At 41.2% G+C, this 20,309-nt stretch overlaps 2 protein-coding genes across 2 annotated transcripts; both read right to left on the bottom strand.

Annotated features, from left to right (window-relative positions):
* Positions 1 to 13,142: 13,142 nt before the first annotated feature.
* LOC119305673 (oil body-associated protein 1A-like) lies at positions 13,143 to 14,091 on the bottom strand. Its single transcript, XM_037582137.1, has 2 exons — positions 13,515 to 14,091; positions 13,143 to 13,413 (listed from the first exon to the last, which is right to left on the bottom strand). Exons 1-2 carry the CDS (start codon positions 14,047 to 14,049, stop codon positions 13,238 to 13,240), a joined length of 711 nt encoding a protein of 236 aa, XP_037438034.1. The 5' UTR covers positions 14,050 to 14,091; the 3' UTR covers positions 13,143 to 13,237.
* Positions 14,092 to 14,741: 650 nt separating this feature from the next.
* LOC119310214 lies at positions 14,742 to 18,597 on the bottom strand. Its single transcript, XM_037586032.1, has 3 exons — positions 18,295 to 18,597; positions 15,223 to 15,299; positions 14,742 to 15,006 (listed from the first exon to the last, which is right to left on the bottom strand). The coding sequence occupies exons 1-2, from the start codon at positions 18,468 to 18,470 to the stop codon at positions 15,224 to 15,226; spliced, it is 252 nt and encodes an 83-aa protein (XP_037441929.1). The 5' UTR covers positions 18,471 to 18,597; the 3' UTR covers positions 14,742 to 15,006; position 15,223.
* Positions 18,598 to 20,309: the final 1,712 nt, after the last annotated feature.

The following is a 20,309-nucleotide window of genomic DNA, read 5'->3' as shown; positions in this document are numbered from 1 at the left end:
CGCGCGCGCCGGCCCTCTCCTCCACCGAGAGGTACTCCTCCCTCCTTCCTCCTCCTCCCTCCCTCCCTAGTTATAGTTATTAGTGAGTAGTTATTTTGAATCCTATATAGTTGAAAAATGTAGGTTTTTAGAATAATGTAGGTTATGATCGAAACCTAGCTAGGATAGATTAGGTATGAACCCTAGTTAATTTGTATGAACCCTAGGTTTTTAAATTTAGCTAGGTTTTAAAGTTAGGACAGAAAATTAGCTAGGTTTTTAATTAGGTGTAGTTAATAGAATTTAGGTGTTTTAGGTGTATTTAACAGAATTTTAGGTGTTATAGTTGTTTTAGGTGTAGTTAACAAAATTTTAGGTGTTTTAGTTGTTTTAGGTGTAGTTAACAGAATTCTAGGTATTTTTTTAGTTAAAGCAATTGTTGTTATTTTTTAGTTAAAGCAATTTTTCCTATTATATGCAAATATGTAGTGGACATGTCATATTTTAAACATGTCACATTTTGGACATGTCATATTTTTCCGAGTGGCCTATGTTTTGCCAGAAATGTCGATTCATTTACATTCTGGCAAATTTCAGGCGCTCAATATGTCCTGCTTTTAGCAAAGGTCATGCCGAATTTTGCTAAGTGTTTATTAATTTTGTTTCATAATTAAGCATTTTGTTATCGACGACGATGATGCCTATCCCGCATCCTTGTCGTCGACTCGGCGGAGGACTCCTGCTTGAGCCAAGGGGCCATTTCCGGGACTGGGCTCCGCCGGGCTGGTACTGGGTTGTGCTACCTTCTAGTGAGCGCAGCTTAGTGAGGAGCCAGCTCGTCGTCAACCCGGAGCTTCTTTGGTGGCGGTCACGTGGGCCTGCATCGGTGCAGAGGCTTGATTCCCCCGCGCAGGTGGTACAGCATTGTGTCACGGAGGAGAACACGCACATCCACCGCTACTTGGTTTCGTTGGCGAACGGCAGGTTCTCCAATACCTGGCAGATTCTTTGGGGACCTCACCGGAGCTATGATCCTGTGATGGTTCCTTCTCTTTGGGTGTCCCCATCGGGGCCCACTGAACCTAGAGGAGCTATTATTCGAGATGTATTAGTGATATTATATGATGATCTTTGCTACAAACTACTATATATGTATTCGATGATGGATTATTAATTACCTATTAGTTATTTGCTTATTGAATGCAAAAGATGAGTGTGGTTTGTGCTACAAACTACTATATATGTATTCGATGATGGATTATATGATGATATTTGCTACAAACTAGGTTCGATGATGATCTTTTCTACAAAGTACTACAAACTACAAATTTTAGGTCTTCTAGTTGTTATATGATGATCTTTGCTACAAACTACTATATATGTATTCGATGATGGATTATTAATTACCTATTAGGAAATGTCTGACGACGAAAGGGAATTCGATATGTGCGATTACTGCGAAGATGAGCGCGGTCTGTGCGACATGCCTCACCTGGTGGAAGGTCGGCGCTTCAGCATCAAGCTCCAAGAGACCTTCGATGTTGATACGGTACGCAACGATGACAAGTGTTTTTTGTTATTTTTGCACGACTTCTCTGCTTCTTCAACGTGTAATTTCCGTCTTTTACAATTCGACTAGCTTATCCCATGCCATGCAAGACGCTATGTCTTGGAGAAGATGGGTTTTGAATATCATGAAAGCATGGAGACAAAGATAATTCAACTAAGGACCCATCATGGTTATGATTTTGCTGTAAAACTATACAATTCTATGAACTCATCCAATTTTAGTTGCCTGAATTGGGAAGCCCTTTGCAAGGCGTATGATTTTCATGAGGGTATGCTTGTCACCTTCGATCTTGGTGATCCTGACATCGACGAAAAGAATATGACCATTTGGGTCCTTGTTGACACGCTTCCAGTTCTACCGCTGTGTGAGTTTATCAAACATATTTATTAAGTAATTTATATTGTTTATTTCAAAGTATTTGATAGGTTATTTCCATTGACAGCTTATTTTCATTCTTTAAAAAATGTACGAAAGATGGTAGACAGAACCTACTACTACAATGATGAAGCACAATTAACTTATAAGGAGAAAGATGGTCTTATCGCATTTTTTACTGATCTTGAGAATTACAATAGCTATTATCGAATTCCTCAAAATTATGGTCAATATGTGCCACTAGTGCACGCGGTGTGCTACGATAACATCAATGGAGATGGCATGGTAAGATTTTCTACTATTACGACATCCGTGCATCTTTTGCATAATTTTTTCTAAAACTAAACTACATTGCTAACTACAAAGTAATTACTATGTTTTTTAACAGAAAATCCTGATGGATTGTGTGCCTTATCTGATGTTGCCAAGAGGTCGCGCTGATGTCATGAGCTGATGGCCACCACGGCCAGGTCAGCCGCAGTATCCACATCACTCCTATCCATACCGGATTTCTAAAAGCGAGGAAGCCATGATAATAAATGATTGGAAAAAATGTTTCGACCATCGTAGAGAGCTACTTGGAAGCAACATTGTGCGTAGGCCAAGACTTGGAGACAGGATGATCTCCATTCTTCATTATGGAGAGTCCAGTTTCCTTAATGAAGAGTCAATGCCTATCTTGTTTTATGATATTTTACCTAAGAGAGGGTAAAGTAGGTCCTAGGTAGAATGTGTTATTATGTGCTACAATGTGTTAGCTAGAGTTGATGAGGAGGATGAGGAGTTGTGATTATGACTAGTGACCAACTTGTTATATATATGATGTCTCATTGACGAACATTGTTTGGTGGTGATGACTAGTAGTAATGAATATGCTATTTAAAAGACTAGTTCATGATGAGTTGTTATTGTATAAAAGATATATCTATTTAAACATGTACAGCGCCAAAATATGAAAAAAAACATAAACTTTAGCAGTGGCGCGGGCCAAAATATTACCAGCAGCGCTCATTTACCAGTAGTGCGGGTCAAAACAAGCGCTACTGCTATAAAATAGCTGTAGCACCGTAGCAGTAGCGCGCCTACCCGCGCTACTAATAGCAAAAAAACAGCGCTACTGGTAAGGGTTTTCCTAGTAGTGATACCTTGATAAAGTTTTGAAGAAGTTCAAAATGGATCTGTCAAAGAAAGGGTTCTTGCCTGTGTTACAAGGTGTGAAGTTGAATCAGACTCAATGCACGGCCACTACAGAAGATAGAGAGAAAATGAAAGTCATTCCCTATGCTTCAGTCATAGGTTCTATCATGTATGCAATGTCGTGTACCAGACCTAATGTATGTCTTGCTATAAGCATAGCAGGGAGGTACCAAAGTAAACCCAGAGTGGAGCACTGGACAGCGGTCAAGAACATCCTGGAATACCTGAAAAGGACTAAGGATATGTTTCTTGTTTATGCAGGTGAAAAAGAGCTTGTCGTAAACGGTTACGTCGATGCAAGATTTGACACTGATCCGGATAACTCTAAGTCACAAACCGAATACGTATTTTTATTGAATGGAGGAGTTGTCAGTTGGTGCAGTTCCAAGCAGAGCGTCGTGGCGGGATCTACGTGTGAAGCAGAGTACATTGCTGCTTCGGAAGCAGCAAATGAAGGAGTTTGGATGAAGGAGTTCATATCCGACCTAGGTGTCATACCTAGTGCATCGGGTCCAATGAAAATCTTTTGTGACAATACTGGTGCAATTGCCTTGGCAAAGGAATCCAGATTTCACAAGAGAACCAAACGCATCAAGAGACGCTTCAATTCCATCTGTCATCAAGTGTCGGAAGGGGACATAGAGATTTGAAAGATACACACGGATCTGAATGTTGCAGACCCATTGACTAAGCCTCTTCCACAACCAAAACATGATCAACACCAAGACTCCATGGGTGTTAGAATCATTACTATGCAATCTAGATTATTGACTCTAGTGCAAGTGGGAGACTGAAGGAAATATGCCCTAGAGGCAATAATAAAGTTACTGTTTATTTCCTTAATTCATGATAAATGTTTATTATTCATGCTAGAATTGTATTAACCGGAAACTTAGTACATGTGTGAATACATAGACAAAACATATAGTCCCTAGTATGCCTCTACTTGACTAGCTCGTTAATCAAAGATGGTTATATTTCCTAACCATAGACATGTGTTGTCATTTGATGAATGGGATCACATCATTAGGAGAATGATGTGGTGGACATGACCCATCCGTTAGCTTAGCATTATGATCGTAACAGTTTCTTTGCTACTGCTTTCTTCATGACTTATACAAGTTCCTCGGACTATGAGATTATGCAACTCCCGAATACCGGAGGAACACTTTGTGTGCTACCAAATGTCACAACGTAAATGGGTGATTATAAAGGTGCTCTACATATGTCTATAAAGGTGTTTGTTGGGTTGGCATAGATCAAGATTAGGATTTGTCACTCCGTGTTTTGGAGAGGTATCTCTGGGCCCTCTCGGTAATACTCATCACTATAAGCCTTGCAAGCATTGTAACTAATGAGTTAGTTGCGGGATGAAGTATTACGGAAAGAGTAAAGAGACATACCGGTAATGAGATTGAACTAGGTATGATGATACAGACGATCGAATCTCGGGCAAGTAACATACCGATGACAAAGGGAACAACGTATGTTGTTATGCGGTTTGACCGATAAAGATCTTCGTAGAATATGTAGGAACCAATATGAGCATCCAGGTTCTGCTATTGGTTATTAACCGGAAATAAGTCTCGGTCATGCTTAACGTTCGATGACGATCGATATTATGAGTTTATGTGTTTTGATGTACCGAAGGTTGTTAGGAGTCCCGTATGTGATCACGGACATGACGAGGAGTCTCGAAATGGTTGAGACATAAAGATTGATATATTGGAAGGCTATGTTTGGACACCAGAAAGGTTCCGAGTGGTTCGGGCATTTTTTCGGAGTAGTAGGAGGTTACCGGAACCCCCCGGGGAGTCAATGAGCCTTAATGGGCCATGGTGGAAGAGAGGAGGAGGAGGCCAAGATGCCCCCCCCCCCAAGCCCAATCCGAATTGGGAGGGGGTCGGGCCCCCTTTCCTTCTCTCCCTCTCCCTCTTCCTTCTTCTCCTACTCCAACTAGGGAAGGGGGGAAACCTACTCCTACTAGGAGTAGGACTCCCCCCTTGGGCGCGACATAGAGGGCCGGCCCTCCCCTCCTCCACTCCTTTATATACAGGGGAGGGGGCACCCCATAGAGACACAAATCGATCAAGTTGATCTTTTAGCCATGTGTGGTGCCCCCCTCCACAGATTTCCACCTCGGTCATATCGTCATAGTGCTTAGGCGAAGCCCTGCGCCGGTACCTTCATAATCACCGTCAACACTCCATCGTGTTGATGAAACTCTCCCTCGACCTCAGCTGGATCTAGAGTTCATGGGACGTCACCGAGCTTAAAGTGTGCAGATCGCGGAGGTGCCGTACCTTCGGTGCTAGGATCGGTCGAATCATGAAGACGTACGACTGCATCAACCGCGTTGTCATAACGCTTCCACTTTCGGTCTACGAGGGTACGTAGACAACACTCTCCACTCCCGTTGCTATGCATCACCTAGATAGATCTTGCGTGATCGTAGGAAATTTTTTGAAATTGCTGCATTCCCCAACACAAGCCACCTTGGTCCTTTGGTCTACAGATAAAGTCTCATTTGGCCAACCTATATTTAGTTTTATTTTCATCGAGTTTCCATAGGAAGCGAGATTAATAAAAAAATCCAATATTTTCCTTACCCCTACTATTAGTTCAAAGAAGGAAAGGAGGAACATCGGCATACTAGTGAGCACCAAGTTTATCAGAACCAGTCTTCCTCCATAAGATAAGAGTTTGCCCTTCCAGCAACTCAAATTGTTTTCAAATCGATCTTCGATACACTTCCACTCTTTATTAGTGAGCTTGCGATGATGAATTGGGATCCCCAAGTGAGTAAAAGGTAAAGAACCTGGTTCACAGCCGAACAACTATTTATAATGATCTTGTTATTCTTTGGCACATCCAAAATAGAACTACTCACTCTTATTAAAGTTGATCTTCAGTCCGGACAGTTGTTCAAAAAGGCATAGAACTAGTTTCATGTTTCTTGCCTTAGCTAGATCATGTTCCATGAAAATAATAGTGTTGTTTGCATATTGTACAATGGTTACACCCCATCCACCAAATGTGGGATGAGACCACCTACCCAGCGTCCTCTTTCGCTCTGTTGATTATAACAGCCAACATATCAACGACAACATTAAATTAGATCAGAGACATCGGATCTCCCTTGGACCTTTTTGCGTCTGGAAGAAATGACCAATATCGTCATTAACCTTGATTCTAGCGCTGCCTTCCTGTACAAATGATTCGACCTGCTTCCTCCAAGCCGGATCAAACCCTTTCATACGCAAAGTCTGCTGTAAGGATGGTCATTTCACTTTATCATAAGCCTTGTCAAAGTCCACTTTGAAGACCATTCCATCGAGTTTCTTCGAATGGATTTCGTGCAAGCTTTCATGTAGGACGACCACTCCCTCGAGAATGTGGCGTCCTAGCATGAAAGCAGTTTGGCTTCGCTGAACAACAAGATGTGATATCTTTCTCAGGTGATTCATACCCACTTTAGTAAAAATCTTGAACCTCACATTCAGCAAACAAATCGGTCTGAATTGCTCAATGCGAATCACTTCCTCCTTCTTTGGTAACAAGGTCATCGTTCCAAAGTTCAATTTAAATAATTGTAAATGACCATTAAACAGATCAAGGAACATAGGCATCAAGTCGCTTTTAATAAATATCCCTATATTTCTTATAAAACTACTGGGAAGCCATCCGGACCAGGTGCTTTGTTATTTTTCATTTACGAAATAGCCTCAAGCACTTCCTTCTCCGAAAATGGGGCGGTGAGAACCTCGTTCTCATCATCTCACAGTTGAGAAATATCATCACCCCATCATGAACACCAGTCTGTCCTATCCCCTCTTTTTTCGAGAAATTTTTGCCTTATATTTAACTAGATATGTTTACAGGCATATATAAAGCATCGTGGAGGTTTAACGGCCAAACTTGGCATCCCTTGCAAAGAGAAACGAGCTAAGTTATTTTTGATAAAGGACGTTTTCATTAACTCAAAATGTATTATCAAGCGGATAGCACACCGAGTGATACCCAGCTTCTGCATTGCTACGATGTACACAACAAATGAAATAAAAAGATATGATGGCAACAATAAAGTCATAGAGACCGACAATATGCTTATGTCGAAGGAGGAGGTGGACCGATCCGAAGATTATGCTGCCGCCCATGTTGGTAAAAAAACTTCTGGCTATCCGGTTCAACCACATACACATCGTCTTGAATAGCGATTGGGACTCCGTTCGAAGTAGCATAGATCGCGTACAAGGCCAATATATACAACAGAAAGTAACTTGCAAAGGAGAGTTTTTTGCCATTAAAAAGTAATACCAGTTCTACATAGCCAGAGCGACCACAATAAGATAGATGATATCACCATCGCTAGAGTGTTAAACCTATAAGATATTTCGTGAAGTGAGGGGCTATATACATTGACAACACTTATGAGTGGATACAAATTGAACGTTGTTTGGATGACTGACCATGTCGAACACGCAAACTTGCATTGCAAGAAGAGGTGTTTGATTTTTGATACAAAAGCTACACTTCTTGCTTCCTTGCAGTTGCGATGAGTGAGGTTGTCTTTAGTGAGCACAACTCCCCTTCGAAGATACCACATGAAAATCTTAACTTTTAATGGTATCTTTGATTTCCATATTTGTTTATTATTACCCATTGAAATGTTTGAGTGCATGAAGGCAAGGTACATAATCAGATGTAGTGAGATTCCAAGAAACACATTCTATCCTTGTGTTAGGTTAGCTAATTCCAAACAGGATAACACATGTTGCCATGACACAAGACAGGGGCCAACCAAATCCCGCCTAAATGATACATCCGGCGGGGTGGAGTTGAGCACGTGCGCAAGAGTATCATTCTTATCGCGGAAAATACGGTACATGGATGGATACTATTTTTGGAGAGTAGTGTTTCGTGACCACTTATCCTCCCACAAAAGTGTCTTAGGTCGAGGTCTACCGTGAAAGGTCCAAAGCGAAAAAGATACTCTTTGTCCTCGTCGGGCAGGACAAAAAATACGGGTCCTAGGCTTTCAATATGCTTAGGGACATCGCTTTTTGGTTTGGATACCTATTGCGCAACATGGTTTTAAACACCCTCCTCGGTAAGTAGCTTGAACGCCCTCCTCAGAAAGCCAAACTGAGCAAGGGAGGGCTTCACGGGCCAGCCATTTAAGTGTTATATTAACAATTTCATGATTTGACCGTGAAATAAGAGCTTCCAAGGGGCTCACACAATCGCCATCGACTAACACCGAGACAGAAGTGTGTAAGGCCAACGCCACGCACCGAACAACTCCGCTTTTCTCTCCGAAAAAATAGCGTCTATAACAGTAGCACAACAAGATATACGAATGAAAAATACAGCATCAGAACATAATTAAAACCTAAGCCAATATAGACAATCCAAAAGAAAAAACCCAACCACAATAACCTGCTAAAGAAAAAAATAGTTAATTCCACAAGTGAAGAATGATGCAGCGAAGCACGCATTAACCTGTAGTAAAGTTACTAAGCTCCCAAGAATTGGAGCTCTTCTAGTAAATCGGGGTTGTTTGAGACTGGGTGGGCCCATTTGATAGGGGATAGAAAGTTGTGCAACAGATTAACGACAAATGTATTACAAAACCTGTAAATGCAGCGCCAACACCGCAAGAGCTATGTCTCGCCTGTACCAATTCCTATCAGGAATCGCCTATGGGTGAGCGACTATTGGGTCGGCCTATTAGCGCTCGTCGACCGTGTCGTTGTAGGTTCGCTCTGCTCCGGCTTTCTACAGTTTTTTATTTGTCATTGTCTTTTGTTTTTTCTTTGTTTTCATCGGTTTTCTTCTATTTTTCTTTGTTATACTTTGCTTTTCTTTGTTTCTTTGTCAGTTTTTTATCTTTTTTCTTATTTTTAACTTTTTTAACACATATCTGCTTTTTCAGAGTAAACAATGTAAAATTTAGAGAACACATGAAATATCTTTTTGATACATGTTAGATGTTTTTCAAATACATGATCATTTTTGTCATGATGTGCATTTCTTTAAATACATATTTTGAATGCATTCTCGGATACATGGTAACATTTTTCAAATACATGTTGTAAATACTTTAATGGCATGGAACTTTTTAAAACTACGTAAAGATTTTTTTTTTGTATAAATGTTTTAAAAGTTTCGCAATCCTTTTTTGGAAAACACATAAATATTTCTTTAAAATGTCAACTATATTTTTTTAAAGAACTAAACATTTTTTACCTACCAGAAAAATTACACTGTAAAACCCTTTTTAAAATGTCATGTGTATTTTTTAATGTTAAAAAATATATATTTTACATTACACAAAAAAAAGTACATTGTATACACATTTTTGAAACTCGTGAATGCAAAAAAATGTATGAAACATTTGTTTTTATTACCTGACCATTTTTTTCATTGTATGTATATATTTTTGAAGTGTCATCACATGCATTTTTTTAAACGTGTGACCTCAGCATGATGCAGCCACATGGTTACTGGGCCGGCCCAGCAATGGCTCTCTACAGGTAACCCTATGCTTGGAATCGTTGTAGGCAGCACACAGCCGCGCTGTGCCAACACGAGACTACTAGTGAACAATTGTGGAAGCAGAGTTGTTTCAAAAAAAATTGTGGAAGCAGAGAGCAACTAACTGGAGGTTACCCCTTATGGGGGACCTCCAGCTGTCACATTTAGTGCTCTTAGAGCATGCCAAGTGGTGTGTCCAGCCCCTGTCACATGTCTCGTAATGGGTGCTTCTTCTAAATTTTTTTTTCTGTACATGTTTTTGGGTTTTAGATAGATTTTTTCTTGGTTTTTTTTGGCTTTTCGGTTTTCATCCAGTTTTCCCTAGGTTTTGGAGAGAGAGAAAGAGAGAGAAATTTGTGTGCGATTTTTTTGTGCTTCCAGAAGAAGCTCATATTTGTTTTTTATGGAGGCACGGACTTACTTTCGCGAGAAATACAGTTGTGCTTCTCAGACAAGGAAAAGTTTACAACATTAATGTGTGGGTTTTTTCCTGCTTCCACGAGCGGCATAGTTTTGCTTCTCGTGTAGGCACAAATTTGCTTCTGTGAAAGTGCGTTTGTGTTTCTCGGGAAGAAAACTGTGCTTTAACGAAAAGCACAGATTTGCTTCCGCGAGAAACAGATATGTGATTCTCGGAGAGGGTAAAAACGTGAAGAAAAAAAGTGCTTCTGACTCCCTTTTTTCTTCCTTTTTTGTCATTAATTTCTATTGTTGCTATTTTTTTTCTGGTTTTTCATAATTTTATATTTCTTTTGTATTGTACCTTTTTTGGATTTTCGGGTTTCCATTTTTATTCATGAAGAGAAGTTCATTCAAACCTATTAATATGGAATATAGTTTTGAAGATCTCGATGCGAGAAATCCAACATTAAAAATGGTTCAAGATTTAGACGCATGGTTTAAAAGATAAAACTAGGTTCCAGCAAGTGACGTACATACAATGTGTCATTTATCAGCGCGTGAGAAGGTGGGAGTGACCTTGAGAAGGTGGGAGTGACCTTTGCTTAGGGTAACCCTTATAACTAGTAATTTCGGTAGAAGCTCCTATTGCACGCCTTTTTTGGTGAATTGGCGCAAAAATGTCCAGCAAGCCGACGGCCCATTTAGCTCTCCAATGGATACGAGTACGCCAGCGGGGCCTCAGGCTCTAGCTACAAAATAACCGGATCCAGAAAAATCAGTGGCTCCCTAGCTTTGGAAATATCATGTATTTTTCTTAATAGATTCAAAAAATTGTTTATTCAGAATATATTTGTGAATTTCTTAAAAGAATGATACAATGTAAGAAATGTTTGAGTAGGTAAAAAAGAAAATTTATTTCTATTAAAAATGGACATGACATTTTCAGGAAATATTCATGTTCCAGAAAATGTCCTTGCACTGCCTATGCAATATAAAAAGATGTGCGCATACTTTAAACAAGTATGTATTGCCATTAAAAAAATGTACAATGTGCATTTGGAAAATGTTATCATTTATTTGAAAATGTGTTCCGGTGGAAAAAAGGAAACTGAGAGAAAAAATGGAAATTAAAAAAAAATAGAGGATAGAAGCCAGAATACTTACCAGAAAATATATATATAAAAAGAACGATATTTCTCGTAGAACAAGCATGGAAACAAAATTTCAATTCAATTCTAGTTTCCCTGGAACCAGATTTTTCATTTTGAATATGTGTATATGATATAATTTTATCTTAAGTCTTGCATGTAATTTAGAAATGGCAATAAAAATAGGTCTATAATGAGGTATTTTTTAATTTTATCTTTAATAATTAATTTTATTTCTAAAAATATGATGAGACATAGCTAAGAGCGCAGAGCTGAGACATATTGTGTTAAGAGGAAAATTAAGCCTTGACATGTACCATGGTTGATAAGCTAATCTTATCTTAAGTCTTGCATGTAACTTGTGTAATTTAAAGATAACATTAAAAACTACCTACAATGAATATTTGTTAGTTTTATCTTTAATAACTAACAATTCCGTTCAATAACTAGCAATCCCTAAAAATATGATGTGACATATTATCCAAAAAGATCAACTTTTAAATAAATATAATTTCTCTCTTCTCCGCACTTGTTATGGCCCATATGTTAGCCAGCTATTACATGCTGGCCCATGTGTGAGCTAACTAGTATTACCGTGAGTATCGTCACCAGAGCACTATTTACGGTTTGACCTAACACTGTTATGCCATGGTTTTGTGTTCATTGTTTTTTGTTGTTCGATGCCTTCAAAGTGTGGTTTCTCAAAAATGCCTTCAAGTGTTTGTGTTGCGAAAGTTGAATATTGTATTGGTTTTCTCCTTTTTTTTTTGTCGTATTTGCTTTGTTTTCTTCCGATAGTACTTGTTACTTTGTTTTTCTTCGATAGTACTCCTTCCATTGTTAAATATTTATTTTTTTCCTTAAATATTTGTCCTTCAGCAAATGACTACATACAAAGTAAAATGAATGAATTTATACTTAAAATATGTCTATATATATATTTGTATGGACATCTATATATATCTGTATGGACATCTACACTTAAAATATATCTATATATATCCGTATGTGTAGCCATTTAAAATTTGTAAAAAGACAAATATTAAAAAACAAAGGAAGTAATTATATATTATTTTGGGGGTTTCTGTATTCGTTTCAATTTGTGAAGAAGGTTTCTGTATTTATTGTCAGTAGTATTGTTGTGCATAAAGTTATTTGTTGTTTCCTTAAGTACATGTTTTCAGTAGTATTGTTGTACGGACAAGACTTGCCTGCTCCCCTTGCGTGTGCCCATCTATGCTCCCGCGTACATGGCTTGTTTTGATTGAAACAAAATAAGGTCCGGCCCGTCCTCTTAAAATCAGGGGGGAGAAGATTAAATTAAAAAATGAAAAAAAAACAGTCGTAGGATAAAATGGGAACACAGATGAAAGCAGGCAAGCCAGGGTTCTGTATTAGTTTTCACTAGTATTGTTGTGCAGAAGGTTTATGTATTCATTTTCAGTAGTATGTATTCATTTTCAGTAGTATTTGTTGTATTTGTTGTTTTCAGTAGTATTTGTTGTTTTCAGTAGTACTCCCTCCGTAAACTAATATAAGAGTGTTTGGGTTACTACTTTAGTGATCTAAACGTTCTTATGTAAACTAATATATTAGATCACTACTTAGTGATCTAAACGCTCTCATATTAGTTTATAGAAGGAGTACAATGTCAAAAAGCGGACGGAGGAAGTATTTGTTTGCGGGGTTCTGTATTAGTTTCAGCTTCTTATAAAAATATGAAAACAGATGTTGTTCTCGCCGAGTGCTTGTTTATCTTCTAAGTAATCTCTGGAAATGTAGGGAAAATCTTAGTAGAATATGGTTTGGCTCTTATAAAGAGGTTGTTGATTCATTTGATTCCTTCTAACTCTACATCCGGTTCCTCGCTCCGCCACTGCCTATACTGTTTTTCGAAAGTCAATTCTTCGAGCACTCACTCCATTTCCAAGAGGAAAAACAAAGGGTGGGAGACATTTTATTAACTACCCTATATATCTCCGGCTATCATACACCCATCTCGCGGACACGTACGCACGCCAAGGGCAGATCAGGTGAAAATCCTGGCTCCGGTATTGGCAGCCGGAAGATCGACCTCGCGGATCTCTGTCTTCAAGCCCTTCCCAGCCGCATTGGCCAGCGGGTGGATGCCGTGCGCCGGGCCGCTCATGTACGCCCTGTTCTCCCTCTCCTTGTGGAACGACACGCTGAACTTCTTCTCCACACCTGCACCCACGTTACAATCATCAGTAAGCCGACACGACACTCGGTGCACGAACCAAGAAACCAAAAAGGAAATCACGGTGAACTCGGCGCCGCGCGCTTACAGTCGGCGAGATCCTGCCGGAGCTGGCCCTCGCGGGTGAGCGCCATCATGATCTGCGGGAGGCCGAGCGGGAGGGCGTCGCCGCGGTCGACCTGCCAGAAGTGGACGGTCTTGCCGTAGGTCCTGGCGACGACCTCGAGGTCGCGGCGCTCGACGACGCCGGGCACGCCGGGCATGAAGAGCACGCCGCCCTTGACCTCGAACTCGTGGGTGTGCCACAGCGGCTTCTCCTCGTCGGGCAGCGTGAGGAACAGCTCCTCGGTGACGATGTACTCGAGGCCGATGAGGCGCGCGCCGGCCTCCGGCCCGTCGAAGATGAGGCACTGCCGCACGTCCTCGTTGAGGTGCGCGCAGAAGTGGTGCGCCTCCACCTGCCGCGTCATGTCGTCCCCGTAGAAGTGGAAGGCGCAGAGGTGCTGGTGGATCTGGTTGATCGGAGCGAACCCCTGGATGGCGCCCGTCGCCGTCTCCAGCAGCGCCGTCCCCGTCTCCGTCGGCTTCCCCGGCACGTCCACGTCGTGGCACGAGGCCGCCATCTTCGATGCTGTGCGAGTTTTGTGTTCGGGAAAGCGGTAGAGTATGGTGGAGAGGAGAGGAGGGGAGAGACGCGGCGTCAGCTAATTTTAAGGGCTTCTTTGGATCACAGGATTTGCAAAACAAAGGAATAGGAAAAATGGAGGATTTGATTGTCATGACATAGCCAATCCTGTGGATTTTTTCCAGAGGTCAGACCTCATGTGTAAATTTCTTTGGAATCAGCACCTTGAAGACTCAATCCTGAGGAATTTTAATGGCCCAATCCTTTGATCCAAATGCGTTTCATAGGAAACAATCCTGAGGATTGATATCCCATGAAAATCCTGTGAAAATCCTCCAATTCAAAGAAGGCCTTGGCGTGGGTAGGCTCATGCAGCTGTACACGTGTGATACTGGAGGTGGCGCGTGTCCGTGACAGTCCGCCTACGTGTTGAGAAGCGGCCACGAGAATGCGGATGAGGGGACACGCATGAGAGAAGCTGCTAGTTCGTCCTGGACGAGGACAGTAGAGTCGTCTAACGCACGATGTATGGCATGTGGAGCGGTGAGACAAGATGCAGTGTACTCATACCCAATTGATGCGGAGTATATACTTTAACGATGGAGGATGCAGCTTCTGCTGGCGTTGTGTGCGGTTTTTTCCAGGGACTATACCATGTCACGCATCACACGGGCCGTGCAAAATCTACGCTTAGTATCACCAAAACACGCCACTTTTCTCGATAAATCAATGTCATCTGAGGTGCTGTTTAATAGTGGATCACAACGGCAGCAGATGAATACAACCCCTTACACGTTGAACTTCAAGAATGAGGTTCCAACAATATGAAAGAAAAACAATAGGTAGAAAACTCTATCCACGAAACCAAACTGATGCAGAACTTCCTCTGCCATGCCCAACAGCCAGAAAGAAAGGAGCTCTTCCAACTGTGGCCCAAGCGATGAAGGTTATGGAACTGCAATGAACAAGAGCCCCAAACAAGTCAAGACATGGCGACAAGGGCACCACTAAAACGTCTTATATCAGTTTACAGAGGGAGTAATTTGCAAGCAATGGAGTGGATGGCGAATTATATTGACAGGAGCGAAAATGGATCAGGTTTAACTTACAGTTACTTGGAAATTGTTTTAAAAAATGCAGCAAACTAAAGATGGTTTGAAAGAAAGCTCACCTTAAGCTTGTTGCTGCTTCTTGTCAAGAATTTTCTTCCAGCGCTTCTGATCGAGCATCATTGTCATGTCTTGCCAGCTGAGATGAGCAAATCATATGATTAAACTCAAGACAGTTATAAAGGATTTGGAAACAGCAGGTCCAGGAATATACAGAAAATCCCCTTTAACGCACTAGCTTTGTTGCCAATCCAACCAAATCAATATCCAAACCGCATACCCAATTGAATGGACAGAACATGCGTTATAGTAAACCTTTTTCTAAGACATAATAATTTTAAAGGCAGATTTTATGAAGACCACAAAAATATAGTGGAGATCTCACAAGCATAGTGACTTGTCTAAAAATAAAAGGTTTATTTGACAATTTTGACAATCAATTGGTAGCTCAACTAGCAAAACATCAGATATGTATGGTGGAAATTTTGACAAAATGCCGCATCTTAGATCGGCCTCCCGCCCTCCCCCTATAAATAAACAACTTGAATGTAAAACTCAAGTGTGCAAATCACACGTGCCTATCCCATAATTCCAGGTGCAGACATGCTTTTGCTAGTCAATAACACAAATGGGTGCCATCCTTCGTGTTTTCTTGGATTGAGACTTTTGAATACTCAACAGTTCAATCCCGGCAGTCAAGAATAACCTCACTACTACTTAACATAATGAAATAGTTCTGCATAATAGTCCTTTTTCCAAGAGCAGCAACTAGTTTATAAAGAATGTTGATGTCAAAACATCAAAATAGAAGTGGCTTGCTGGAATGGAGGTGCTTGAGAGTGTTGAAGACAAAGACGAGTGTATGGGCACATGGTGTAGCACAAGGAGTCTTACTATAGGATTAGAGAGCATCCAGTCCTATTCGATGAAACAATGGATAAGATCACACTAGGAAGCAAGGTCAAGACGGTGTTCTTAAGCCTCAGCAAGTTCAACAGCATCACAGAGGGCTCATCCAGAAGTGCAACAAGCTGTAGGGGAGGTAGATCAACTCTCCCAGACGGAATGAAGTGGATGCGGACAACTTGAGGAACTATGAGCCCAGTGCACTTGAGCTCCTCAGAACAAGGTCAGGATAGCGGTCGATAATTGAGGTTGCCAAGAAGTACCACCGGTCGTGGAGCTGTAGATTATGCACCTTGAGAACGCAGGCTTCATGAACACAAGAGGTTACTCAAACTATAGTGCATGCCACTATGCAATGGGCAGGTGGCTTGCCAGAGGAATAGGTACACCATACCAAACACACCTTGTCCACAACCATGGACTTTTAGAACATCACCAATATAGACTAACTAATAACCACAACTAGTATCTTCTCTGTAGGGTAAACTAATTTTCTACATCTACACATTTCAACGGTGAAGTGCATGGTATTTTACATGTATATAAATACCATCTTTGCCATTGTTATAAACACAAATGCACTAGCCAGTATAATTGTTTACGTTTCTTAGTATAACACAAGTTTTTGAAGAGAATGGTGCATTAGATACACCAACCATATTTATATTAAATGGAAAGGATAAAATCACTTGATATTTGATAATGGTTTTATTTAACTCGGCTGCTGAATTAAAAGTTTATATCAGCTTAATAAATTTGGCAGCAGAGCTCTCGGCACCATCTTACATATTTATGAGCACGATGTTGCTCACTCCGCTTCAACTTTGCTGTTTTCCTTTCCTGGATAAATTTATTTCAGCGCACACTGAAACTACTATGGCGCTCCATATAGTTCTTCCATAAAAAAATCAAGTTCAACAGCCCCATGCACCCTTAACCTTATAAAAGGATAGACATAAGGAACTATGGCAAGATTATTCATAAAATGATTTTCTGTGTCAATTCTTGTACCATTACTTAAGCTAGTACAAAATTAGGTCCCATATACCATCTGCAGTTTAAACCAGTCAGATACTATTAGCATGCATAAACATAAATTTCACAAAACGTTGTATGGTCAGTGGCGGAGCCAGGAAAAATATATCGGGAGGGCCGAGGGCTGTTAGAACAGATTGGGCAGGGCCAAATCACTAGAAAGTAGATTTTTAGCAGCAAAATACTCATAATTGTGCACTATTCATTAGATGATTAGCAGCAAATATGAGATGTTAGGGGGGGCCAGGGCCCCTGCTGGTCCCCCCCTGTCTCCGTCACTGTGTATGGTAGTCATGTGGGCAATAAAAATAACGATCAAACTTCACTAAAAACGCGAAGTACATAGTTGACAACCTAGCAAGAACATAATTATAAGCAATGCTAAGGAAAAAAAAAAACATATCATGGTGGCATGCCACATGTGACCTTTGCATGGCACACAATCTGGTCTGAAGCATACACCCAATTCTTCAGCCGAAGCTTGTTAGCTTGCAAAAACGTATTATATTATGGGACGGAGGGAGTAACATATTAGTTGTCTAATTTGTTTACCATATAAGACACTCCAGTCCATGCTGTATTATAACACCCGTGTCCAAGTAATGCAAGTCTAAACACTGCCAGAAGGGCAGGTATGTAAAGAAGATAAAGATAGCAAGAACTAGCTGGGGCATGGCTAGGCTCGGCATAAAGAAGCTAAGGTTAAGGGATCTCAATTTACTAGTATAACCAGGGGAAAACGTTTGATCGAGGAAAAGACCTCCTAGTCCCAAGCAAAGCATATCCAATGGAGATATGGCATCTGTTGATACTACAAGGAAGACCGCAAATAGAGCGAGTGCTGACGACCAGGTCGACTATTTCTTTCACAATTCAGATAATCTTTCTAGACACATATAGATCGATCATAAAGGTACCTTCAAGAACATATATATCGCTTATCCAATCTGGAATCCACCAGCACAATACGTTACATACATCAAACCGAGCATTAACCCCGTTCAAACAGCAATCATAAGAACATAATTCCCATAACCCGGTACTCCTAAATCCAGTAAGAAGGGTGGGTAATTCACTGCAGCTCTAGATATATAGATAGATGATGCCAATCAATCTCAATCAAGAAGACAAAAATTCATATAAACCTAAGCGTGAAGGGCGGTTGGTGATAGGTGCTAGGTAGAACGGCATGCCTGTGGGGAAGGGACTTGAGGTTGGAGGCGAGGCCGGTGACGTGGTGGTGGACGCAGGCGGCGGCGCCGAGGGCGAAGGCGCCGGTCCAGGTGGAGATGAGCCGCTGCGGGTCGGAGTGCGGCACCGCGGGGTCGCCCCTGTACGCCCGCGCCCAGTAATCGTCGAACTCGCCCATCCTTCTTCCTGACCTTCTGGAAAGTTCTCCGCCCCTTTCGTCGGCGAGGAGGCTGCTCCGGAGGAGGAAGGGATGGATGGGGTTTGGGGGTGACGAGATTGGGCGCGGGGTGGGCAAGAGAATATTCGTGAACCCGGTCTACGAGATATCTGCCGTCTTGTGCTTTGCGATCTGTGCTACGGGTAGCATCGGTGGTGATTACTGCTCGTTCGACAGACACGTGTTGAAATTTTTATTTGGATTCAATTACCACCATTCCTCTGTTACAATCATTGAATCTAAGTCATCTGCTTAAGGAAAAACTACCACTTGTTACAATCGTTGTATTTGGAGGTCCTAACCATCTGGATTTAAGTCCTAGACTTGCATATACATGCTCTACTTATGAAAATAGTCATGGAAACTAAGCTGTCAGCATATGAATGCATCAACAATCCTTTGAGAGAATCTGGTTTATTCAACCTAGGGCAAAATAGACGTTTCACATGCATGCGATATCCCTCCTCTGGTTCTGCCAATCACTGAGCTCGTTGTGTTCTTTTTTTTTACATAATGTGCTAGTTATGTGTTTTTAAACAAGCCGAGCTGAGTACTGCTAGAGCCAAGGTCAGTTTTTACGTGATTCATCATATGGGCTGACGTGGAGCAAATCTATTGATTTAAGATTAGCGGGTGGGTACCACGACGGTAAATTTCAAGGGGAGGAGAGATTTATGGTTTTGTGTGTGGTGCATAAGGTTCCCAACCCTAGCCGTCAAAGCTTTCCTGCACGCCGAGCCTCGGTCCCACTCCTCTTGCCTGTCCAGGGGCCTCGGCGGCAGCAAGAGGAGTGCTGGCCCATCCTTCTCATTTTGTTATTACTTATTAGGTTTTTGTTTCTCCGGAGATATCGACAAGGTGGTGGCAGCAATGGCGTGTTGGAATAAGGTATCTCTGGTCTCTCCATACACCCACGACGTCCGGTTTAGCGAAGACGAAGGGTTGCGATATTTTGTGTTCCAAGATCTATTGACTCTCTTCAGATCTTGGGAGTTGATGTGTCTTTCAAGTAGATCTATTGGCTGGCTATTGATTTGGCAAATACAACATCTTCTTCGGCAATGCTTCTGTTTCTCCAACAACATTAACTAGTGGCGGTGGATTACAAGCATGTTGGGTGATACTCCAACCAATATGTAACATCCCAAATTTCCAATTTGGCATGTTATACATAGGTCATACATGCATACCATATTTTATTGCTTTTTCTTTTGCAATCCTCGAAATCCTAAGCAACTCAAGGACCTTCGGAGAGAGTTGGGGATTTTCTAATTTTCATATTTGAAATTTTATCAAATAGTGAAGACGAGGATTTGATTTTAATTATTTTCTCTCTGGAAAATATTTCATTTTAAAATAATAAATGAGGGAAGATAATATGACTTCTCCAAAATAATTGAAATATCGGAGGAAAAATGTTAAAATTATTTTTGGGTTTTTATTTGAGTTTATTCGGGATTTTATTTGCTCCTAGAAAAATGTTGCATGATTTAAAATTGCATTTTAGGGGCCAAGAAAAGTTCATCTTGTTCTAAATATTTTATTTAGACCGAGAAAACTTGTTTTGGAATTTTTAGATTTTTATTTATTTTTCTAGGAATTTTTCTTTCGGCAGAATGTTTAAAAAAAAACACCTCGTGCCCGACTGGGCCGAAGGCCCAGCCGAGCAGGCCGGCCCAGCCCCGCGCCGCCGCCTTCCCCGCGCCGCCGCCGTGCTTGGCACGGACGCCGAGGGCGAGTCCGAGCCGGACTCCACCCCGGGCGCCCCCTTCCCCAAGCCGCCCGCCCCGCCCTCCTATT

Source organism: Triticum dicoccoides, chromosome 5B (genome assembly GCF_002162155.2).
Source record: "Triticum dicoccoides isolate Atlit2015 ecotype Zavitan chromosome 5B, WEW_v2.0, whole genome shotgun sequence".
Lineage (NCBI taxonomy): Eukaryota > Viridiplantae > Streptophyta > Magnoliopsida > Poales > Poaceae > Triticum > Triticum dicoccoides.
This window is presented reverse-complemented; position numbering and strand designations above follow the sequence as displayed.